General features: G+C 51.7%; 1 protein-coding gene across 2 annotated transcripts in view; it reads right to left on the bottom strand.

Annotated features, from left to right (window-relative positions):
• Window positions 1-10,722: 10,722 nt before the first annotated feature.
• LOC124233751 (alpha-actinin-1) overlaps window positions 10,723-21,277 on the bottom strand; it is a 94,662-nt gene continuing 84,107 nt past the window's right edge. Inside the window, exons 13-21 of one of the 2 annotated variants that reach the window (XM_046650924.1) lie at window positions 20,627-20,735; window positions 20,000-20,140; window positions 18,981-19,163; window positions 18,550-18,684; window positions 17,207-17,386; window positions 16,116-16,262; window positions 14,512-14,577; window positions 13,084-13,242; window positions 10,723-11,460 (exon numbers count right to left, since the gene is read on the bottom strand). In XM_046650924.1, the coding sequence (XP_046506880.1) occupies window positions 11,302-11,460; window positions 13,084-13,242; window positions 14,512-14,577; window positions 16,116-16,262; window positions 17,207-17,386; window positions 18,550-18,684; window positions 18,981-19,163; window positions 20,000-20,140; window positions 20,627-20,735 (1,279 nt within the window). In that variant the 3' untranslated portion in view covers window positions 10,723-11,301. Of the gene's footprint in view, window positions 11,461-13,083; window positions 13,243-14,511; window positions 14,578-15,067; window positions 15,149-16,115; window positions 16,263-17,206; window positions 17,387-18,549; window positions 18,685-18,980; window positions 19,164-19,999; window positions 20,141-20,626; window positions 20,736-21,277 lie in introns of both variants that reach the window. The other variant, XM_046650923.1, reaches the window with a different exon arrangement.

Raw genomic sequence — 21,277 nt, 5'->3', positions numbered from 1 at the left:
CGATGCAGGAAAGGGACTCCGAGTCTCTAGGGCAGCCAATCGTGGGAGGCAAATATATGGGGCACTAATGGCAGATGAGGGCTAGCTTTAGCAAGGTTTGTTCTGTAGATGCCTCTGCCGTCTCTGGGTTGATGAGGGTCTGGAGTTTTCTCCAGTGATTAACTTCTGGACTTCTTGGTAGAGAGGGGAGGGGGCACCTTTACAAGTTTATGTCCTGCTTTTAGGCAAATAGGAGGAAGGAAGAGAGCTTTTCTTGTATCTGCTTCTTCTCAACTGTCTTCAGCTCAAAATAATCCTAATGCTGATGTGGCATATTTTGGGGTGGAATCAGGGGAGACCCATGGTAAACACACAGTGGAATGCCACGTGAAAGGAACCTCAAATTAGGAGGAAGAAGGGAAAGTAGGGACTCATTGTCTCCTGGAGGTTCACGCCCTGGCACCCGCATCTGCCAACTGGGGACATCAACCTTCAAGAGTCACCAAGGAGGGGAAATGAGATTGTGTGTGTGAGGACACCTATCAAGATGCTTGGCATGTAGACGTTACTTGAATCAGAACATATGACTCTTAGAAGGTTCTTCCTTATAGCCAGACAAAGTCTCCCTCCTGGTAATGATGAGATCTTGATGTAGTGCTGCCCAAAGTATGGCCCGTGAACCTGCTGAGATTTGTAGGGGAGGACAAAATTTTTCATCTACACTTCTATCTTCTTTGGGCTGCCCTATTAGTTAAATTGTCATAAGACAGATAACACAAGAAAAGCAAATTTAATTACATATGTATGGGAGCCGCAGAAAAATATGAGACCCAGGGGCGAGTCGGGCAGTTGAGGCTTATACGCCATGGTGAGCTAAGGAATGGGATAGGGGCCTGGGGCTTCAAAGGGGAGGAGGGAAATTCGCAGGAAGATAAGAAGAACAGATGTTTGGTTATTAGATGTTTGCCCTGCCATCCATAGGTCTTTCAGGTAAAAAGTTACCTCTGGTAATAGCTCTCTTTCTGGGCCAGGCCCCCTATCTAAATTCCTTTAGGTAGTTAAGGTAGAGGTAAAAGTTTGTCTGAAGTCTGCTGATCGCCTTCATCCCAAAATAATCCACATGCCAAAGTGGCATGTCTTGAACTCCTACAGTCATATTTTGGGGTGGCAGATTCTGATCCCCTGAAGATTACTTACTGGATTCCACCCAGCATGTCCTAGAGATAGATCCCCAGTCGTCTTTGCTCCTCTTAGACCTACTCAGTCACCATCTCGGGGGACAGAGCCCTGGGCTCTACATCTTTGACAAACCCTTGAACAATTCTTGGGCAGAGCAAAGATTGAGAACCACTGATAAGGTGAATGAAACACTGCTTCTGGAGATTAGCGAGACTGGGTTCAAATCCCAGCTAGGCCACCAACTTAAGATTTCTACGCCTTGGTTTCCTGTTTTTTTTTTAATGGGGATAATAATAGTATGCGTGGAGATTAAATGCACATAAATTTCTTAAGGCCTGGGCCAGCACAAAGTCAGTGCTCCACAGTTGTCAGCCATTGTCTTTCTCCTAGCAGCCATGCCCGGTTGCTTCTGCTGTCCCTCTGTGACACAGATCAAGCTCCTCCACCAGCCCAGGAATAACCCAGCTGGGACCTGCTGGGAGCAGGGCAAATGGAAGCCGGGAAGGGTGTCAGGGTGAGGCCTGTGGTTTTGCTCCCTGCTCCTCTCAAACTGTGACACACTGTAAGGACATGTTTGGCCACTGGAGGGCAGCATCCACCCAGCTCATTTTAAGACCAGCTTTCTCAAAAGCAGCATTTTCTGGGGTTTACTGGACACTGGGTTAGTTTCTTTACCCTAGGATTTCATTTGCATCTACCCTACTGCAGGCAGCCCTTAGTGGATAGACGTGTCCTAAAATATAACCCATAAAGAGAAGTTTTGCATAAAGAACCCTGCTTTCCTCTTGCACTGAATTATAAAATGAGCATTTTGTTCGTAAACCTGGGGTCTCCCACAGAAGCCCAGGGAGTTTTCTGAGTGCCCACATGCCTGACCACCAGGACTCCCCACTCCTCCCACAGGCGCCCAGAGAGCTCCCTATTTTCCCACTCTGCCAGCTGCGGGCTGCACATGAAGAAACATGGAGGCAGCCCAGAGCAAGGTGGCAGCCCCTCCCCACATGCTTGGCACTCTCTTCCCAATGCAGCAGCAAGGATGTTACTCCAACCAGCAATCCGAGTGTTCGTGCAGTATGAGGACCAGGCATGGGCCTCCATCGCAACGTCACTCTCCCAAGCATGTCCCTGGGAATGGTCTGTGTCTTGGTAAGGGTTACCCCCAAAGTAACCTCTGGATGAGGGTGTGCTGTGAGCTCAGTGGGCAGCTAGACTTAATCTCGTGTGGAAACGCTGAGAAACAGTGCAAAACACGTGCCTCAGAATCCCATGCGAGGGGGAGGTAGCTGGGGTATTCATTCCCCAAGCCCTGGGGGCTGCTCTTGGGGCTACTTTCTCATCGCCCACCCCACCCTCAGGCAGAATGGGAATCCATTCCTCCCCAGTCTCACAGATGACATCATGCTTGTTGACCCGCCAGCGTCAGCATCTGGAGAACGTGCTCCTATGTCAGTTTCGGGGGGAAGCAGAGTCTTCTCAGTGGCTTGCAACAAACAGTCCTGACACACCCACACTGAGTCCAGGTGGCCTGGGTGAGGCCGCACCCTCCATTCCAGGGTGAACACACAACACAGGCCAGGCCTAAGCTGATGAGCCAATTCCATTGCCCTGGCTATGGCCACCATATTGCACACCTCCAGGGGATGTCTTTCTCTTCTCAAGAGTGTCTCTTTGCTAGACTTGAAATTGCAAGGTGGTGAGGTTGGAGCCCCTGGCAGCCATTTTGCCACCTCAGAGGGAGGGCCTGAATGAAATCAATCCAGAGAAACCAGGCGCTCCTGGCATCATGTGATGCCCTGCCCCAGGCACCTGGGAAGCCAGCATTTCCTCTGGACACTTCAGTTATCCTGGCCAGTAAATTACCCTTCTGCCTTTACCAGCTTGGGTTGGGTTTTGTCACTCTTGCACCCAGAAGGGTCCTAACCAATATACAACCTAATAGTGTGAGAAGCATCATCCACAAATGACGGTGGCTTGCATACAATCCTGAGTTATTACATCTAATCACCTCATGCTGATTGTGTATGAAACCAAAATATCCCGCTGTCTCTCTTACTCTCTCCCTCTCTCTCCTCCCACCCACTTTGGCTCCAACTTGGCTGTTCAGTACAGAGCACTGGGCTATGAGTCAGGAGACCTGGGTCCTCACCCTAGCTCTGCCTCAGCCTACCACTATAACCTGGAGCGAGGCAACCAATGCTCTCAGGCCTTCACTTTCTCCTCTGTCAAATGGACAGGTTGGACTCTATGACGTCAAAGCTTTTCCAACACTGGTTCTGTGGACCTTCTTTCCCTTCATCCCACGTTTAGCTAGTCACTGAGGCCCATTTAAGTTCCCTTGCAAATCTCTCACCTATTCCTTCTCTGGCATTCCCCACACCATCACCTTTGTAATGAGAATGGCTCCACCCTTTCCTCTTTAAACACTGCTTTCACCATTGGATCTAAATTTAGATCTAAATTTAGACCTAAGAAGGATTTTGCAGTCAGTTGAGCCTGGGAGATCCCCCCAGAAAATTCTAGAAGGACAAGGAGATATCTCTGTTAATTCTGACCCTCAGAGTAAGTCCCAAATAAACCTCAACCCCTGATTTTCTCAGACAACTTAGTATCATTGGTTGTGTCCTGCCTGTCCCTCCGACCTCCATGCAAAGTGTACATCCTTTTATAGTGGTTAGGACTTCTGGTTGCATCTATCCAAAACCCACTTGAGCTAGCTTGAGTTAGAAAAGGGAGATGCGTCACAACACCCAGGGATACAGTTCCTCTCACTCACAGGCTTGAGCTGAAAAGGGGGTGGGTGTCTTCCCTGCTGTGAGCATCGCTTCATTCTTCTTTCTTGTTAAAGACCAGCTTTCTGTGCTTCTCGTCCGCGTTGGCAGGGACTGTGAGCGCCAGCAGCTTCTGAGTTTCCAAGCTGCTGGGCCGGCCCAAGAGCAAATTAACAGCTGTAAGCTGCTTCGCCACACTGCTGACTCATCTTAAGTCTAGGATTCTTCTCTCTTTTCTGTGAGATTCTCCCACATCTTCCCACCTTTGAGTTGTATACGGATTTTTTTAGACTCAGTTTCAGGATTTTACAAATATCCCTATGGAATGTAATTTTATAAGATTACCTCCATCATTATTGCCTTTTGAGGACTTTTTGGATCCTCATTCTCTCGTTTACCTTATTGGCTTCATAACAACTGTGAGTTTGGTGAGCCCAAGTCAGTAGGACTTGAACAAAATAAGACCAACAACTGATCCTTACAGCATGCAGAAACCTCCAGGCAAGTCATCAGATTCATGAGCCAGCACCCTCTGGGTGTGTTCATTTACGTAGCCTCTTAGCCCTGTAGTGGGACTCTCCATCGTCCCCACCAGGACTAGAGGAGACACTTGTCTGCATTTCAGCAAGGACTGAAACATCTTTATATTGCTCTTTCTGTAGAGCCTGGTACCAACCCCCAAAGAAGACAATGTTTGTCAAGCAGCATCTACTCTTCCTGGACTGGACTGCACCCAGGCATCACTGTAACCTGTTACAAGATGTTCACAGACCATCTGCAAATGGTTTGTTTCCAGCAGCCAGCTCCTGCAGGTATTAGAGTTTGCAAATCTCTCTTGCACTGTTTGTTGGAAAAGTAGAACTTGAGGAGCTAAGAAAGGATGAGTGGAAATGGAAGATGCAAAGGAGGGAAATCAGAACGTATAAATTAAGGTAATCTGTGATGAGAATGGGGTTTTACATCCCTAGCTAGCCGAATTACATAAAGTAGGTTTAGGATGAATCTTTCTTTTGCTCACTCATCAAAAATAGACTCCAGAAGGTTTTTGGGAGTTGACAGGTAATCCATTCCATGGGCCATACCTCACTGAATCTAGGATACAATCAGATTTGTAAGATGCTCCATTATTTTATGAGCCATCAAGAAAGAAAAAGCATAACCAATTAAGTTGAACACAATGCTTTCTTATCATTCAAAATTTTGTTATATACTTCATGTCCTCATTTATGAACATTATTTTGTACTTATTGAAAAGACTCTTTCAGTCTTATTTAGACATTTATCACATCACTCTTGTGCACAGATAAAAAGGAAAGTATGAGTAAAACAAATGTGCTAAAACTTCCTCAAATGCCGAGTCCAACTCTTCTGAATTCCTCGTCAGCCTTTAAGGGCGTTTTTCCACACAGCATTTCCTCTGTGCCATCAATAGCACTGATAATGCTGCATTTCTTAAGAGAGTGCTCCACTTGATCACTAGGAGTTTCTTTCTGTGTACCCATTCTGCAGGCTTTGATCCTGGGGTTTGATCTTACTAGAAGGTGTTAATGGAAGTTTTCAAGACAAAACCAGAACTCGCATTCCTGTATCGAATGCGTAGGCAATGACACCAAGCTATGACTGCCACCTGGCCAACAGCAGTAGTAGGACACCATTAATTCTAAAGTGAGATTGGTTGTAGGCTGCATCCGAATCTCAGAGATGTGAAAATTGATGATGAATTGAGGTAACTCTTATAAGGCCACCTTTTGGGTTATCTGTCCCACCTACCCCCGACCAATGGCCTCAGCCTCATCCACTGATAGGCATCATCGTGTCAGACCAGGCCAGGCTGGGCCAAGTGGGTCCTGCAAACTTGGAATTGGGACTAGCCTCTTGTGAGGAGGAAACGTAGACATGGGGGCACTGTGAGGTCCGCCTCTCCCCCAACGGGGGTCATGAGCAGAGAAAGCTGGGCACAGGAGAGGAGTGAAGCCGACACAGGGAGGGACAAAGAGACAATGGAGAGAAAGCAGGCTCTCGGCTCCCTGAGGGCTTTCTGGGTGCTGTGGATGGTCCCCACCTGAAGCTGGGCTGCCATCTAGCTCCTGCGTTCTGCGGGACATCCTGACGCCTATCTCCCCTTTGTCTGGCTAGTTGGTCCATGCCACTGGCAAAGGGTCCCACGCACACCTTAGCTGCGTTTGCTCAGGTCTTAACTGCATTTCAGACAGGAGCCTCCCTACTACTCTTGGGGCTTTGAAATTTGATGGTCACAAAATGACTTCTAGAGCTATGGTTTAGCTGAAGGACCCTACCAGGCAGTGTCCTGTAAACTTTGGGCCCTCTTGGCCTCAACATATGCTTCCATCTCTGACTTCCAGGTTTGTTGGGTGCTGGGTGTGAGAGGGGCTGGCTGGCTGCCCAGTGCCATCCTCCAGGGCACTGCACAGAGATAGGACCCTTCAGTGTTTGGGTGTTGTTTCTACTGCTCAGTTACCTCAGTTCTGTCCCCCTTAGTTTGGCCTCGACTGGGGGTGAGGAGCAGCCTGTGACCTTGGAGACCTTCTCCATGTGAGGGTGTCTACCCCATTCAGGGATTAAGCCCTCAGCCTTCAGCCCCTCAGCCCAGTGCCTCTAACCAGTTGAGCTAACGGGCCCACCACCTCCTGCTGGGCCGTCATTCTGGCCCTTTTGGGGTTTCAGAGCTTTGTAGCTTCCGTCTCCCTCCTCTGTGGACTCACATTTTTAGGCTTGGGGCTCTGGTCCAGCAGCTAAGGAACTTCCCAAGGGCCAATGTTGCAAGCTCAGCCTTCAAAGCTGGGGCGGTTTCTCCAAAGCTTCAAGCCTCTGACACAGGTCACTGATGTCAGGGAGGCAGCCAGGCTTCCCGGAGGCCTGGACCATGGAGCATGTATTAGTTTCCTGTGGCTGCTGTAACAAATGACCACACATGGAGTGGCTTAAAGGAATTAAACACGAATTTATCATCTCACAGTTCTGGAGGTCAGAAACCCACAATGGGTCAGAAGGGCTGGGGAGACCCCAGGGGAGAATCTGTTTTCTTGCCTTTTCCAGCTTCTAGAGGCTGCCCACATTCTTGACATGTGGCCTCACATTCCAACCTGTGCTTCCATCGTCGCATCTCCTTCCCTGACTCTGACACTCCTGCCTCCCTCTTATAAGGGCACACTTGGATAATCCAGAATGATCTCCCCGTCTCAAGATCATTAACTTCATTACATCACAAAGTCTCATTTGCCACGTAAAGCAACATCATCACCGGCTCCAGGGAGGAGGACGTGGACATCTCGTGGGGACCGTTACTCAGCCTACCAGAGTCCAAAGACTGGAAGAGGACTTCCCTTATTGGTATTTTTCTTTAGGCAGGCCTTTTTCTTTAAGAATATTTAAAATAGCATTTAACAACAAAGCACAGCTGATTTTTTAAAAAACTGTATTAACAAGACTTACTGCCACTTATTAAACGCCCACCCTGTGCCAGGCACAGGAGACAGGAGCATTATCCGCCCATTTGAGGAGGTCATCTGCCCAGGTGGTAAGTGGCGGGAGACACCAGGCCCATGTGTCTCCACTGAAAGGTAGTGATGTTGAAAGAGGTTGTACTTCTTCCCTCAGTGACCACAGGGCAGGCCTAGTCCAAGGCTGTTTAGGTCGGACAGCTCAGAAGTGCTCCGTTCCACTCATGCCGCCCTTGGGTCCCCTCCACGCTGAGCACCAGAGGGCCTGGCTCAGGCTGAAGAACTGGCAAAGCCGCCAATCTCTCCTTACACATAAGGAAATTCTGTCTGTTCTCAGTGCAGGTGACTCAGCCTAGTGATTGCATTCTTTGGGCACTGATCCCATGTCCAGGGCATAGCTCGGAGCTGGCCCAGTGATGGAGGACACAGCACATTTCTGAAACCATCCTGGGACTTGAAATGGTCACTAGAATTTTGCTAAGAAGTTGACAGGCCAGAGAGAGAGGAGCTATTTTCATAGCTGACCTTCACAAGGCTGTCAACAAAGTCTCTATAAACCTATGGACAGAGGCAGATAAAAATACAAAAGAAATATGCGCTCCCTCCCAACCCCCCCCCCCCCCCCCAGCACGAAAGAGATGCAATGAATTCATCCCACAGAGGCAGGAACAATTAACTGCCACCCGGGTCGGGGTAGAGAATTCCATCTACCCAATCATTTAAAGTGAGTTGGAATAGGTGACAATGGAAATTGGGCAGGGTGAAATCCAAAAGCTGCCTGGGGAGGAAGTGATGCAACAGGTTGCAAAACAAATGCCAGATGAAAGACATGGGCTCTGGGACCCTGGTGACATGGCACAGTGTCTATTAGAGTTGATGCCGTGAGTTCACCCTGGGCCTTGGGGGAGTCGCCCCGGAAGTGCATGAGCGCCTCATCTTGAGTCCCGGTCTAGAACCTCCAAGTGGTACCTACCACGATTCTGATCCTGTGACCCAAAAAACCAGCAACGAGTAGGAAGGGGACTTGAAGCAGCCTATTTAGAAGTAAAGAAACAGATGAAATAAATCAAACTCTTAGTATTAATACTTTGGTGCGATCAGCAGTTTTGCATGAATCATGGACAACCTGTGGATTCATTTAGGGGGCTGGAACACGTAAAAGAACCCGGCACATATTAGCTTTGTTGTTTACACCTGCGGTGTGTAATTGAAATTAGACGTGCGATTTTAATTTGGGAGGTGTAAGAGAATTGTTAGTAAACTGCTTTGGACTGTTCCAGTAACTTCATTTAGACATTTATAATATTTCCATTGCTTTGTGCCAAGCAAGACTTTGCTGCTTAGATTTGAATCTGCCTGGGTTGGCAGTCAATGTCCTGGAACTATTAAAACTGGGAAATACGTTTAAAATATTTAAAGGAATTTAATAAAGTTTGCAAACGGGGTTAATTGCAGGGGGTATTTAATCTGTTAAATGTATGAATGATCAGGACAAGCAAGAGTGTTTTTATTTTTGCAGAAAAATTACATTATCAATATAATAAGATCTGCATGATGACCTTAAAAGCTAAAGAAATAGATTTTTAAACTTTTACCTAACAGATTGAAAATTACTTTAAAGTAAGTATAGTCATTTGCACACATACGAGCACCCTTGAACACGGAGACATTCAAACCAGGGCATTTCTCAGAAGGCTGTAGAATAACTCAGTAAGCAGTTTCGTTCAAATGACTCATTTTTTTTTTTAAGTGAACACATAAGGAAGCCTATTGATCAGACCTCTGGAAACTGAGGCATGCTAAAGTGCTTGCACCTGGGTTTAGCAAACTGTCTAGTTGGAACCACCGAACCACCGCCCCTCAAGGCCTGTACACCGTGCCCTTGGTTACACTTGCGTGGGAATAGCTATAACAAGGTACCTTGTGTATCCGCCTCTCTGAAAAGACTTTGACTCCGAGACCAGGCTCTGGCCTCGTCTCACCGTCTTCCCCACGGAGCGGCAGCCACAGCAGACCTACACTGAGCATTTACCGGACTTTCTACCAGCCAGCGGTAAAACCGATAGGAATGTTTGCCCAAAGCAAATGCCAACCTCTCTCCCCGTGTCCTTTCTCCTTAGCAGCCTTCTTACCTCTTTCCCAGGGCAGCGGGCATTCCAAAAACTTATTGAACTAATTCCTCAACAAGAGGGCCTCATACTCTAGCCTGTCATCTTTGGCTCCAGTTCACTAAGTTCTGACTTAGCCTTAGTCCTCCTAAGTGAGAGGACATATCATGTCAACGGCTTTTTTAAGAGATCGCTCAACTAATCCTTGAAACTTAAAATAAGATTAACTACAGCTAACATTTATGTATGAACGTTCTAGAAGCTCTGTGTGTTATAACACTGACTTTCCAATAGCACCATCATCCCACTTAACAGATAAGGGAATTGTAGTGCACGGTTTCCCATTCTGGAAACAGCAGTCATGGATTTGAACTCTGGCAGTGGGACCCCACAGACCCAACTCCCTGTACCCACTACAGCAAACTGGTTTGACTCCTAGGCGCAGCCATAACTGGAACACAGAGCTACAGCTTCAGCTGCTAAATGACATTTCTGCAACTGCTGCACTGCTGTTACTGACTTCACTACTGACAGTCTTCAGTGCCTGCACTTGGAGGAAAGGTCTCAGGGAGGAGGCACAGTAAGGAGAAAAACAAGCTAGAGCAGTGTGCACAAATCCCCCGGGGAGCTTGTTAAAACACAGATTCTGACTCAGAAGGTCTGGGGTGGGGCCCCAGGTGATGCTAGACAGCTGCCATCGGTGGGACATTCTGCACAGTGAGGGATGAGGTGACTCTTAGACAACTCAGTATGCCCCCTGTGGCAAAGATAAAAGGAGTGGTGGGCACACAGAGCTGTTTGATGCTGTGGAATATAAACAAAGGTGGGGCTTATCATCAAGGAGTCCCTTACACATCCAGGACCTTATTTTCACCTCACAGGAGCCTTGTGAGGAAACCACCTTTTCCTTTTTTAAAGTGACAAAACTCAAGTGTAAGAAGATTGAAGGCACCAGGGTCAAAAATGTCCTCGAGGTGGGGACAGGGCCCCACACCATCCTTGCCCCACACACACTTCTGGGAAACGGTAAGCAAGGACTAAGCTGGGAGCTGTCATGGGCGCATCATTGCTTTAGTACAGTGGGTGCCAAGCAACAAAGTTGTCCACACTCTGCAATTTTATCCTGACCATTTCTAATAGGGAATATTAAAATTTTTAACAAGTGTGTGCTGATAAAGAGGCTAACCATACCTCTTGACTTAAAAATGAGAAGCCAAGCCACATAAATTCTCTTCCTTAAAAAACAGCCATTTCAAAAGATTTTCTTTAATATCATAAAATATCTTCATGGACAAGTGAGCTAGCAAACACACATGCACCAATGTGCCTTCTGACAAGTTTATCCCTGCCCCAACCCCCACTCCCACATCAAGGCGGACATGAGATTAGAGAAATGAATACAGCAGATGGAACAGATAGAAAAAAGAAAGAAATCGATAAAAAGGATGGAATATAACATTGTGCTTGGTTATTTTCCTATGTCACAACAAAACAAAACATTTCGGTGCAAATAGTTAATTTTTCCTCTTTTCCATTTAAGTCTGGTGGAGAAAAAAATACTTTTTCTATAATAAAATATGTGGTTTTTTAGTTTTTTACTTTTTTTAACGTAACTTTTTTTCTTTTTTGCAGAAAATAATCTGTAAACTGTCACTTCACGGGCAGGGAGGCTCGATGCCACGTGGGGCCCAGCTCGCCCTGGCCGAGGCTGAGCGGAAACCACACCCGGGCGGGGAGAGGGGCAGCGGAGGTGCAGGGCGGGCGCTCAGGCGTCGGGGGCGAGGGCGCTGGACCGGCCGGGGCGGGTCAGAGGTCACTTTCGCCGTAGAGCGCCGTGGAGAAGGACATGTAGTCCAGAGCACCAGGCACGGCGTCGGGGCCGGCGTAGGGGGCCATCCGCGCGATGCAGTACTCGGCCTGGTCGGGCGGCAGCTCCCGGCGCAGCTCGTCCATCGTGATATAGTTCTGCGGAGAGAGCGCGGTCAGGGCGGCCTGGCGCCGGGGAACCTCATTTGTGACATTAGGTACCACGTCCCACCCCCATTCTGGCCCCCTCCTCGTACTTCTGGACATTTATACACACACCTATGCACACATCCACACGTGTATGTTACACATGCATATGCATGTATGCGTATACACACACATGAAATATGTTTATTTTAAATCTCATACTTTAACCCGTTTCCAAACTAATTCCAAGGGCTAATTGAACCTATAATAATAACTCAGCTGGAGCAGTTATCAGCAGGTAGTTTGGGGGAACATAGCGGGACCCCACAACTGGGCTCCATGGGGTCACATAATTTCAGCAAATTACAATGAACACCCATTTGGGGCATCACTGCCACAGGCAGCTACCTTAACCATGTTTGCAAAATGTGGGCCTTCCCCCATCCCAGTGGCTCCAGGCCTGGGCCTCTGCTTTCCCCTGCCTTGGGCTTGCCATGACAGGTCTGCTTGGAAGCTGCTTCTTTTGGGAGCCTGAGGCTCCGGAAGAGCCCACTGAGGAGCTCCAGCCCACAGCTGGGCCCCCAGCTCCCCGCCCAGCTCTGCCAGGGTCCTCTAGGAACCAGTGTGAAGGAGGGGGGCTGCCCTCAGGTCACCCCAAAGTCAGGAGACCGGGCCCCTTTCTGGGCCTCGGAGACCTCTCTCTAAAGCGAGCCACTCCACCTAGGTGGTTTGTGAGGGTCCTTCCACCTCCGAGGTGCTGTGACCCTCACAGGATGTCCTTGAACTCAACTCAGGCCTTTAGGAAGCTCTTCATAGGTTCAGTCTTTACTCCATTATAGATTGAGACGTTACAAAAATTATACTCCCTACCGGCTTTCGCTTTTCGTAACTGAATCTTTTCAGGTCTGAAGAAAGGATGGCATAAGGATCATCCTGTGAATTTCACAGAAAGGAAATCTGGCCTCCAGACTCCTCTCCTCCCTAATTTCCACGGGATGGCTCCTACAGATCCCTGGGCTAGAGATGTTGGTGGGTTTGAGTGACATGCAGGTCCACCAATGATCATCTCAGATAGCCGAGACCTGACCTGGGCCTCTGGTCTCCACAGAGACAGCCTGCTGCATCCCTCCCAATTTTCCACTGTCAGGCGGGGCTTTGCAGAGAGCTGGGGAAATTTGGAAACCTGAGGCTGACTGCTGCTCAGGGTGGAAAAACGAGACCTGCTTCCCTCTTGCTCCCCACAGTCCCTCATGCTGCTCGCCCCCTCCATGCCGTGCCTGTGACCCAGGAGGACGGAAGGTGAAGTCTGAGCTCTCAGATGGACTTGCCATCACCCAATCACATACTCCAGCCCAATCTACTGCCCTCCACCACCCATCATTTCATCACAAGTACGAAGGAGTCCCTCAGTGACAAGCAATACGCCTGGCAGGGGACCCCATTAAGCTAATAGTGTGTCCTAGCACCTTAGCTGAGCCCAAGGTGTTACAGATATGGGGAGAGGTTGATGGCAGTGAGAGGCCCAGTGGGACACTGGAAGAAGGGGCAGTGGAGGTGCTCACGATCTCCCCTCCAGATCAGCGTCCAGCCAGTGCCTGCCACGCCAACACGGTGCCCACACCACAGCAGACCCACCTTGTCCCCGGCCAGGATCTTGAAGGAAGCCATGACTTGGTCTGCTGTATCTGTGTCGGCCGTCTCACGGGACATAAAGTCGATGAAGGCCTGGAATGTCACTACCCCCAGGCGGTTGGGGTCCACAATGCTCATGATGCGGGCAAATTCTGCCTCTCCCTGGAGAAAAGAGCCAACCCCAGCCCTGTCAGCCTCTCAGCCACGGCCGCTGGGAATCTCTCACCCAGTCAGCCTCTCAGCCATGGCTGCTGGGAATCTCTCACACGGAGCTGAAGCCCCCGGGGTCTCAGAGGAGCCTGAGGCTGTCAGAGCAGCCCCTGACCTAACCTGGGTTGTCCTGAGGGTATGACAGGGACACAACACCCAACAGTGAAGACCTGGCTCAGGGCTTCCCACCCCCTACACAAGCCTGGGCTCCCCTTGGGGCAATAACGATAATGCTGATAACAATGTTAACAATGACTAACATCCACGTAGCATCTACTATACACCAGGTGCTATTCTAAGTGCTGTGTATATTTCAGTTCATTTAACCCTCACCACAACCATAGGTGGTAGATGTTTATTATTTCCATCTGATTCCCAGATGAGAAACCTAAGGCCCAGACAGGTTGGTGACTTGCCCAAGGTCACCCACAGTAGGTAGTGGAGCTGGGACTGGAACTCAGGCTCTCTGGCTCCACTCCCTGTGCTCTCCTCACCACCCTGCACTTTCTATGTGCCAGACACGTGCACAGCACTCATGTGAGTTCCTTCATTTAACCCTTACCACAGTCCGGCAGGGTTCCCCTCATCTCATCCAGGCCCCCACACTCGTGATGGCAGAGCTGGGCTTACTCCCAGGGTCACTGCCTCTAGAGCCATGCCCTTGGCCCTGCACTGGGCAGCCCGGGGCTCTGCATTTTGCACCACAGCCCAGGAGTCCCTGGCTGCCTGGCGAAGGCTGCTGCCTGCTCAGAAGGCCTGCAGGAGGGCAGGCAGCTGAGAATGGTGCAAAGGAGCCCGGGGCCACGGCAGAGGCAGCAGGCTTGGCTGCAGCCATCACCAGGGAAAGGGGAGAAATCGCCATGCCTCGTGTGAGATGAAGCAGAGCCAACCCAAACCTAGGATGTCTAAACCACCAGTCCTGCCTGGTAGCCTTGGGGCCAGCCCAGCCATCCTTGGTGGGAGTGGAAAAGCCCGTCTCCACAGCAAATACCAGAAGACACAGTGGCACAGACTGAGGCGAGAAGGCCAGGCTCCAGGACACACACAGGCCCCGAGGCTAAGGCCGGGTTCAAGGCACCATCTTCCCCAAGGAGAGGAATCTTGAGCGCCCTCTGGGGAGGGCAGCCCCTGGCCTGAGGGCCTCCAGCTTGCCATGGCCAGGACATGGCCTCTCACCAGCTGGCTGCCCCTCACCAGGGCAGAGGATGGGGTTTACATTACCATGTTGTAACCCATGGAGATAAGGCAGGCGCGGAAATCATCTGTGTCCATCATGCCTGTCTTCTTCTGTGGGCCAGTGGCACCAAGACACAAGGAAGGTCAGAGGCGAGAGGAGGAAGGGTCGGCCCGGGGCCAGGAAGACAGGGCACAGAGGGCCGGAGGGGAGGACGAGGCGGACGGTTTGGAGGTCAGGAGGGGGAGAGGAACACAGGAGAAAGAGATGCAAATACACATCCGGGGAAAACGTCCACAGGAAGGAGTAAGACGGAGCAGGGAGATGCAAAAATCCGTCCACAGGATGGAGAGCGGTGAGGAGAGAGGAAGGCGGGCACCGAGCAGGTTCCCACGAAAGACAACCGAGGGCAGAGGTCAGAGTAGTAGATGGAGGAGCCCGACACGGGCCCGGAGGGGACAGCAGGAGAGGACAAGCCCCACGGCCCACAGGAAAGGGGAAACAGGGAGATGCAGACAGGGAGAGAAGAGAAAAAGGAGAAACACGCGTTATTTCTCGCCCCGGAGGCCACCCCTGAGCGTGCTCCATGCAGGAGGCGAGTACCTGGGGGTCGTTGCCAATATCATAGCCCAAGCTGATGAGGCAGGCTTTGAATTCCTCGGGACCCAGCGTGCCGGAGTGGTCCTGGGGCCGCCGTGCACCAGGCAGCGAGCCATGCGGTGCCAGGGAGGTGGAGGCCGTGAGGGGAGGGTGGGCCATGCCCCGGGTGGAGGGTGGCGTGTGGGGAGACACAGGACAAAGGCATGCGGGTGGAGAGGGTGAGGGTGAAAGGGGCAGGGGAGGGGGAAATAAAAGTGCACACGGTTAGACACAAGGACAGACGAGGTCCCGAGGGTGCCCTCTCCCCGGCACACGCAGCCCTGCTCCGGGAAGCAGGCCAGAAGGAAGCACGGTGAGCCATGGGGGTGAGAAGCCCCCCAGAAGTGCCCAGCCCCCCTCCAGCCCCCACCCCAGTTTCCATGGGTGCCCCCACCAGGTGCCAGGAGGGCAGTGAAGCAGGCAAGGTGGTGGGCAGCGCCTGACCCCATGCTCCCACCCCATGGGGTCACCCCGAAGCCCTAGGGCACTGGGAGGGGAGCTCACATAACCCGGCCTGTCCCAGGGCTGGGACGAGAACCCAGGACTGACAACTCTGACATCCGCCACAGAGGGTCCCAAAGACGGCCCCTGGGGGTAGGGGTGGGTAGGAGGGAGCCTCTGCTCCTCTGTCCTGAGGCAGAGGTGAGGGCCAGTCCCCACAGCCAGGGGCAGCAGGCCTTCACTTGAGGCTGTGGCAGCCTTGCTCCTAAGGGTTGATTCCTCATGTTAGGAGAGCAAGGGTCAGGGGTCAAGGGTCCTCTCTACCCACAATAGGAGCACTCTCTCCAGGAAAGCAGAGAAGCTGGTGGGACACCAGGACTGGCTTTCCAAGGCCGGCTTCATGCAGTACAGGGAGTCAGGGCAGGCTGACGGCCTCTCCCTCCTCCTCCTCCTCACTTGCCCAGGAACCGGGCCCAGCATGGCTGCGTACACCCTGGCAGTGCCCTCCAGGGCCCTTGGGCAGGGGCTGAGAGCTGCTCTAAGAAGCAAGAGCAGGGGGTGGGGCTCTCACCCGATCAAAGTGGTTGAAGGAGGCCCGGAACTCATTCATCTGCTCCTGGCTGATGCCCTTGGCATCCCGGGTCAGGATTTGGTTCTCCACCTCATTGATGGTCCTGGCAATGGTGGTGAGGAGCTGCTCCCAGCCCACGCGGATGTGCTGCAGGTGGGCGAGGGGCCTGTCAGCAAAGGGGCCCCAGGCCTGGACCCAGGCTGCCCCTGCCCAGCCCTTCCCCTGACCATCCAAATGTCTAAAGTAATCAAATTCAGCCTTCCTTTCGGATTCACAGTGTCAGCAGAGGCAGGGGAACCAGCACAAGATCCCAGGACAGAGGACCCAGATGATGAAGCACGGCACAGTGGTGGCCTCTGCCTGGGACAGCAGAGACCAGACCTGCCAGCGTGGGTCACCTCAGGGAGGAGGGCAAATTTGGTAGTTGGGAAGATTAAAGGACAAAAAATTGGGGAATTCTCTGAACCTCCAAAGCCATAACCACACATGCATGCCTTCAAGGTCAAAACCCGCGTTTAGAATGAGGATGCCAGGGCTGAGTGGTTAAGTTCACGTGCTCCGCTTCAGCGGTCCAGGGTTTCGCCAGTTCGAATCCTGGGCGTGGACATGGCACTGCTCATCAGGCCACGCTGAGGCAACATGCCATGTACCACAACTAGAAGGACCCACAACTAAAAATATACAACTATGTAACTGGGGGGATTTGGGGAGAAAAAGGAAAAACAAAATCTTTATAAAAAAAAAAAAAAAAAAGAATGCAGGTGCCTAAGGCAGGTTTGGACACCGACATCAGAATCACTGGGTGCTTGTTAAAAATTTACATTCCTGAGCCCCACCCCAGACCTAGTGAGTCAAATTCTGGAGAGGGGCCCTGGAAACCCTATCTTAACAAGCTCCATGGGAAATTCAGAAGGCACTGAGGACCCAGAGCTCCAGCGGGGAGATGCTGGTATTCCTCCGCCCCACTTTATCCTCCTCCTAGGACCTCCTCCTTGGAAGATGGGTAACTGCCCCCTGCACCAGCCCAGGAGCAGGGAGCAGAAGGGGACCCAGGGCTCCCTCCCCAGAGAAGCGAGGCTGGCACTGCCCACCTCCATAGTGTAGTTGGTGTGCTTGTTGTCGAAAATGAGCGCCTCCTGGATGAGCTGGTGGTCGCCCTCAAGCTGGTCGATCTTGGGCTTGTAGTTGACAATGCTCTTCTCATACTGTCGCAGGTGGCTGAGCTGGTCCTCCAGGGTCCCGTGCATCTCGATGGAGATCCTCCCGATCTCCTGCTCACCCAGGAAGGAGGCCCTTGTCAGACCACCCCACTCTGTGCCCCTGGGGTGGGGACTGAGGCCCCAGGTCAATGGTCAACCCCTCAGATGACTCAGTTCCCACCCCAGCACTAGGGAGCCCACGAGTGGTAATTAGTAAGCCTGGAGCAAGAAATATACAGCAGGGGTGAGCCTCGGCATGGAATAGCATCACAGAGGGGTATGACAAGCATTGCTATTCATCACTGGATGAAATGCCTCCTGTCTCTTGGGTACCTCTCTTCAGGAAGGGGATGCAAGGTCAGCTGTTAACCTAAATGTTCACTCTTCTGCTTGCTATTCAAACTCCCTTCTCGAGCCTATTCCCAAGCATCGTCCATCTCAGGGACCCCTACTGTGCCCATGAGCCAGGTTCTTCACAGGCTCAGCGGACCTGGCTTACTCTCAGTGGCCTGAGAGTGGACTGAGTTCTGCTCCTGGGATGCCTGCCTTGGCCCACCACATTGCCACCCATGTCCGTGGGCCAGGCCTAGTCCCTGTTTCTGTCTGTCCATCCATGTAAATGAACCTTGTTTGTGAAAGCACTCTCTGTGCTCAATTCAATCCAGCAAATATTTCTTGAGCACCTACTATGTGCAATGTGCTAAACAGGCACGGGTAGAGTGCAGGGGAGACACAGACGTGAACTCGACCTGGGCTCTGACCTCAAGGAGCTCAGAGGGACACCACGCTCTCAGCCAAGTGGTGTCCCTTTTCTGATCCATACAATTTTGCAAAAAATTCCACCCTTGCCCGAGGTTCTGTTCTCTCTGGGAGGATCATGTTCTTTGACCAAGCTCACGGCTCAGGAGCAGCAGGAATGGAGAAAGGGAGACCTGGTCAGCCAGATAAGCCCAAACGGTAAACCACGTCAGCCAGAAAGAGAAAACACTTTCTCATGTGGCTCCTTAGCACTGTCCCTGTGTTGGTCTTTGCTCCCAAACCAGACTCTGGGATCAACCCACAGGCCTTCCCTGCAAAGGCTACACACCCCTCTGCAGGGCAGCAGACCAGTCACGGGCTCAGGACCCACAGTCCTCCATGGCTCCCACCCCGGAGGAGACAAGGCAAGCCTTTCTGTTGGGATGGTGCTGGGAAGGCCTGGAAGCCCCATCTCAGCCTCCCATGACAGGACTCACCTCCATCTTGGTCTGGATCCAGGGCCCAATAACGTTAGCCTGGGCCCCAAACTGCTTACGTAGCCTCTCATTGTGCTGCTGGCGGGCATGCTCCTCCGTCAGGGCCTGGTCCCTCCGAGGCACCAGCTGCCGTACCTGGGGTGGGAACAATCATGGGACACTGGGGACAGGCCAGCCACCTGCCTCATATTTCAGATGAGGAAATGGAGGACTCGTGAAAGAGAGGAGCCGGTCAGTAATAGAACAGAGTAAAGATGTTAACTTGATCCAGAAACTCAGTCATTCATTAACTTGACAGATGAGTGTTTATTATGTGACAACCAAAAAACCAAAATCAATGAAAATCAATCAACCAAAAAAGAGACCAAAATCTCTGCCCTAATGAAACTTACAGTGGTTCAGCCAATGCCTCACCCAGCCCTCAAACTCACATGGTCCCATTTGCCGTTGATCTCCTGAGGCGTGATGGTTGTGTAGGGGTTGGTGCCTGCCATGTTGACATGGTAGGTCTGTACAATCTTGGACACCTCATTGTGGATGCCCAGGATGGCCAGGCGCTCCTTGTCGGCATCAGGGAGGGTGGCTTTGAACTGCTCGTGGGCTGTGGTCAGTCCCTGGACAGAGATGGGGGTGCAGAAGCACAGTGACTGGGAGGGACTAGTGCCTCTCGTGAGCAAGATGAGCAAAGGCAGCCCTGCACGGCCCAGGCAGAGGCGGGTGGAAAGGCCCCGGGAAGCCCGGCCCCACACCAGCTGGGAGACCAGGAGGCATCAACCAAGGATGCTCACGGCTGAGGACCAGCACGGCTGGGCCAGCCATGGGAAGGCAGGCAGAGCCATCACAGTAGCAGCGTCATCCTTGGGGCTGGTGAAGTTGGCAGCAACCCCCTTGGGCATTCACCACCCCAAAGTCAGGTCAGGGACAAAGCCTGAAGTCTGCTCCCCAAGTAACCTCCCCCAACATACACTTCCTCAGCACTTTACAAAACCTTTTCAATCTAACACTCTATAACTATAGAAAAGGGCAAGAAAGCTGTTTTTTGATATAAAACAAGCTCCAAGATAACTGTTAAATTAAAAATAAAGGTTCGGAATACGGTATATGATAAAAGCTACTTTTTGTGTAAAAAAAGGGTGCAGGGAAGAACATGTTAATAAATAAATATCTTTGCTTGCATATGCAGAGACTGTGAGGTCATATGGCTTCCCTTTGGGGAGGGGCATGAGAGATGGGGGACAAGGGGAACTTACTGTATATCCTTATCTTTTAGATTCTATACTATGTGCATGTATCACCTAGTCAAAATAAATAAAATGCAAAGCTTTCGAAGCTATGAAATCTTTGGGATGCTAGCCCTCTGTCCTCTCCCCACGGGGCAGTCCTGAGGAGTGTGACTCGATGAGTGTGGGCCGTGGGGGGGGGGGGGGGGGGGCGCCGGGCTGCAGCACACCTGGATCTCCTCGATGGTGTGCACGATGAAGGTGTCCTGCAGGTCCTCCATGGCCCCCTCCATCCAGTTGTTGAAGGGCGCAGCCCGCTTGGCATACTCCAGGTACAGCTGGTCAATGGTCTCCAGCAGTTTCTCTGTCCGCTGGGAGTGCCAAATGGGGTGAGGTGGGGAGCCATTTAGCAGTCATATCCAGACTACCCCCTCATCCCAAGAGCCCCCTGGCCAGCCCCAAGGGGTCCAGGTCTGCAAGTCCCAAACTAACTCAGGCAGAAAGAACAGGCTTTTTCTGGGGCACTGGTTCTAGACGTGGGGTGTACGGACCACCCCAGATTAGAATCACCTGGCCTGGCCCCCAGTCTGGTCTGTAGAATAGGAAAGTTCTCAAACGGCTGGGGTTGGGCTAAGTGCACTAACTCAGGAGGATGAGATATGGTTAGGACAAAAGAGCAAGCATCACCATGGGGAAAAGCCGAAACCCAGTGCCAGAGTGAACTTCCCAGTCAGGCCAGGGCCTGGGGAGGTCGGGGGACACAGAGGAGCCTTTGAGCCCAGGCAAAGGGAGTCACGAAGCAGAAGGAGCACACAGAGCTGCGGGAGGCAGGCCTCCATCTCCCTTGGGGCCTTCACCTCCAGAGCTTCCCTCCGCTTCTGGGTCAGGGCCCCCAGGTTGTCCCACTGGTCACAGATCTTTTGGCACCGGGCGTTGACACTGGGTGAGTCGTAATAGTCCAGCTCACTGGGAGGGAAGACACAGGAAGAGTAGGTGACCCAGGTGACCTCTGTGGTCTGCCCTCCTCTCCCTGGGGCTGGGGGCGCTTGCTAGTGGTGCTGGGAGGTCAGGTGTGCTCACTTCATCAAGACCTTCCAGGCGCCCCCCACCCCATCCCCAACTCCTGGGCTTTCAGGAGACTGCTTGGGGGAGACCAGGGAAGCCTAGTTCTCCTTTCCAAGGGCCCCCACCACAACCTTGGCTGGAGGCAATGCCAGTCTTGACTCCAATGCCCAATGGCAGGAAGATGCTGAGGCCCAGCGAGAGCTTAGCGCCAAGACTTGTCATCCTCTCATCCTGTACTACTAGTTACAATGAGAACCCAAGGCCTGGGGGCCGGCCCCGTGGCTGAGCAGTTAAAGTTCTACACATTCCATTTTGCTGGCCTGGGGTTCATGGGTTCGGATTCTGGGTGTGGACCTACTCCACTCATCAGCCACGCTGTGGAGGCATCTCACATACAAAATAGAGGAAGACTGGCACAGATGTTAGGTCAGGTCTAATCTTCC

Source organism: Equus quagga, unplaced genomic scaffold, assembly GCF_021613505.1.
Source record: "Equus quagga isolate Etosha38 unplaced genomic scaffold, UCLA_HA_Equagga_1.0 220_RagTag, whole genome shotgun sequence".
NCBI lineage: Eukaryota > Metazoa > Chordata > Mammalia > Perissodactyla > Equidae > Equus > Equus quagga.
This window is presented reverse-complemented; position numbering and strand designations above follow the sequence as displayed.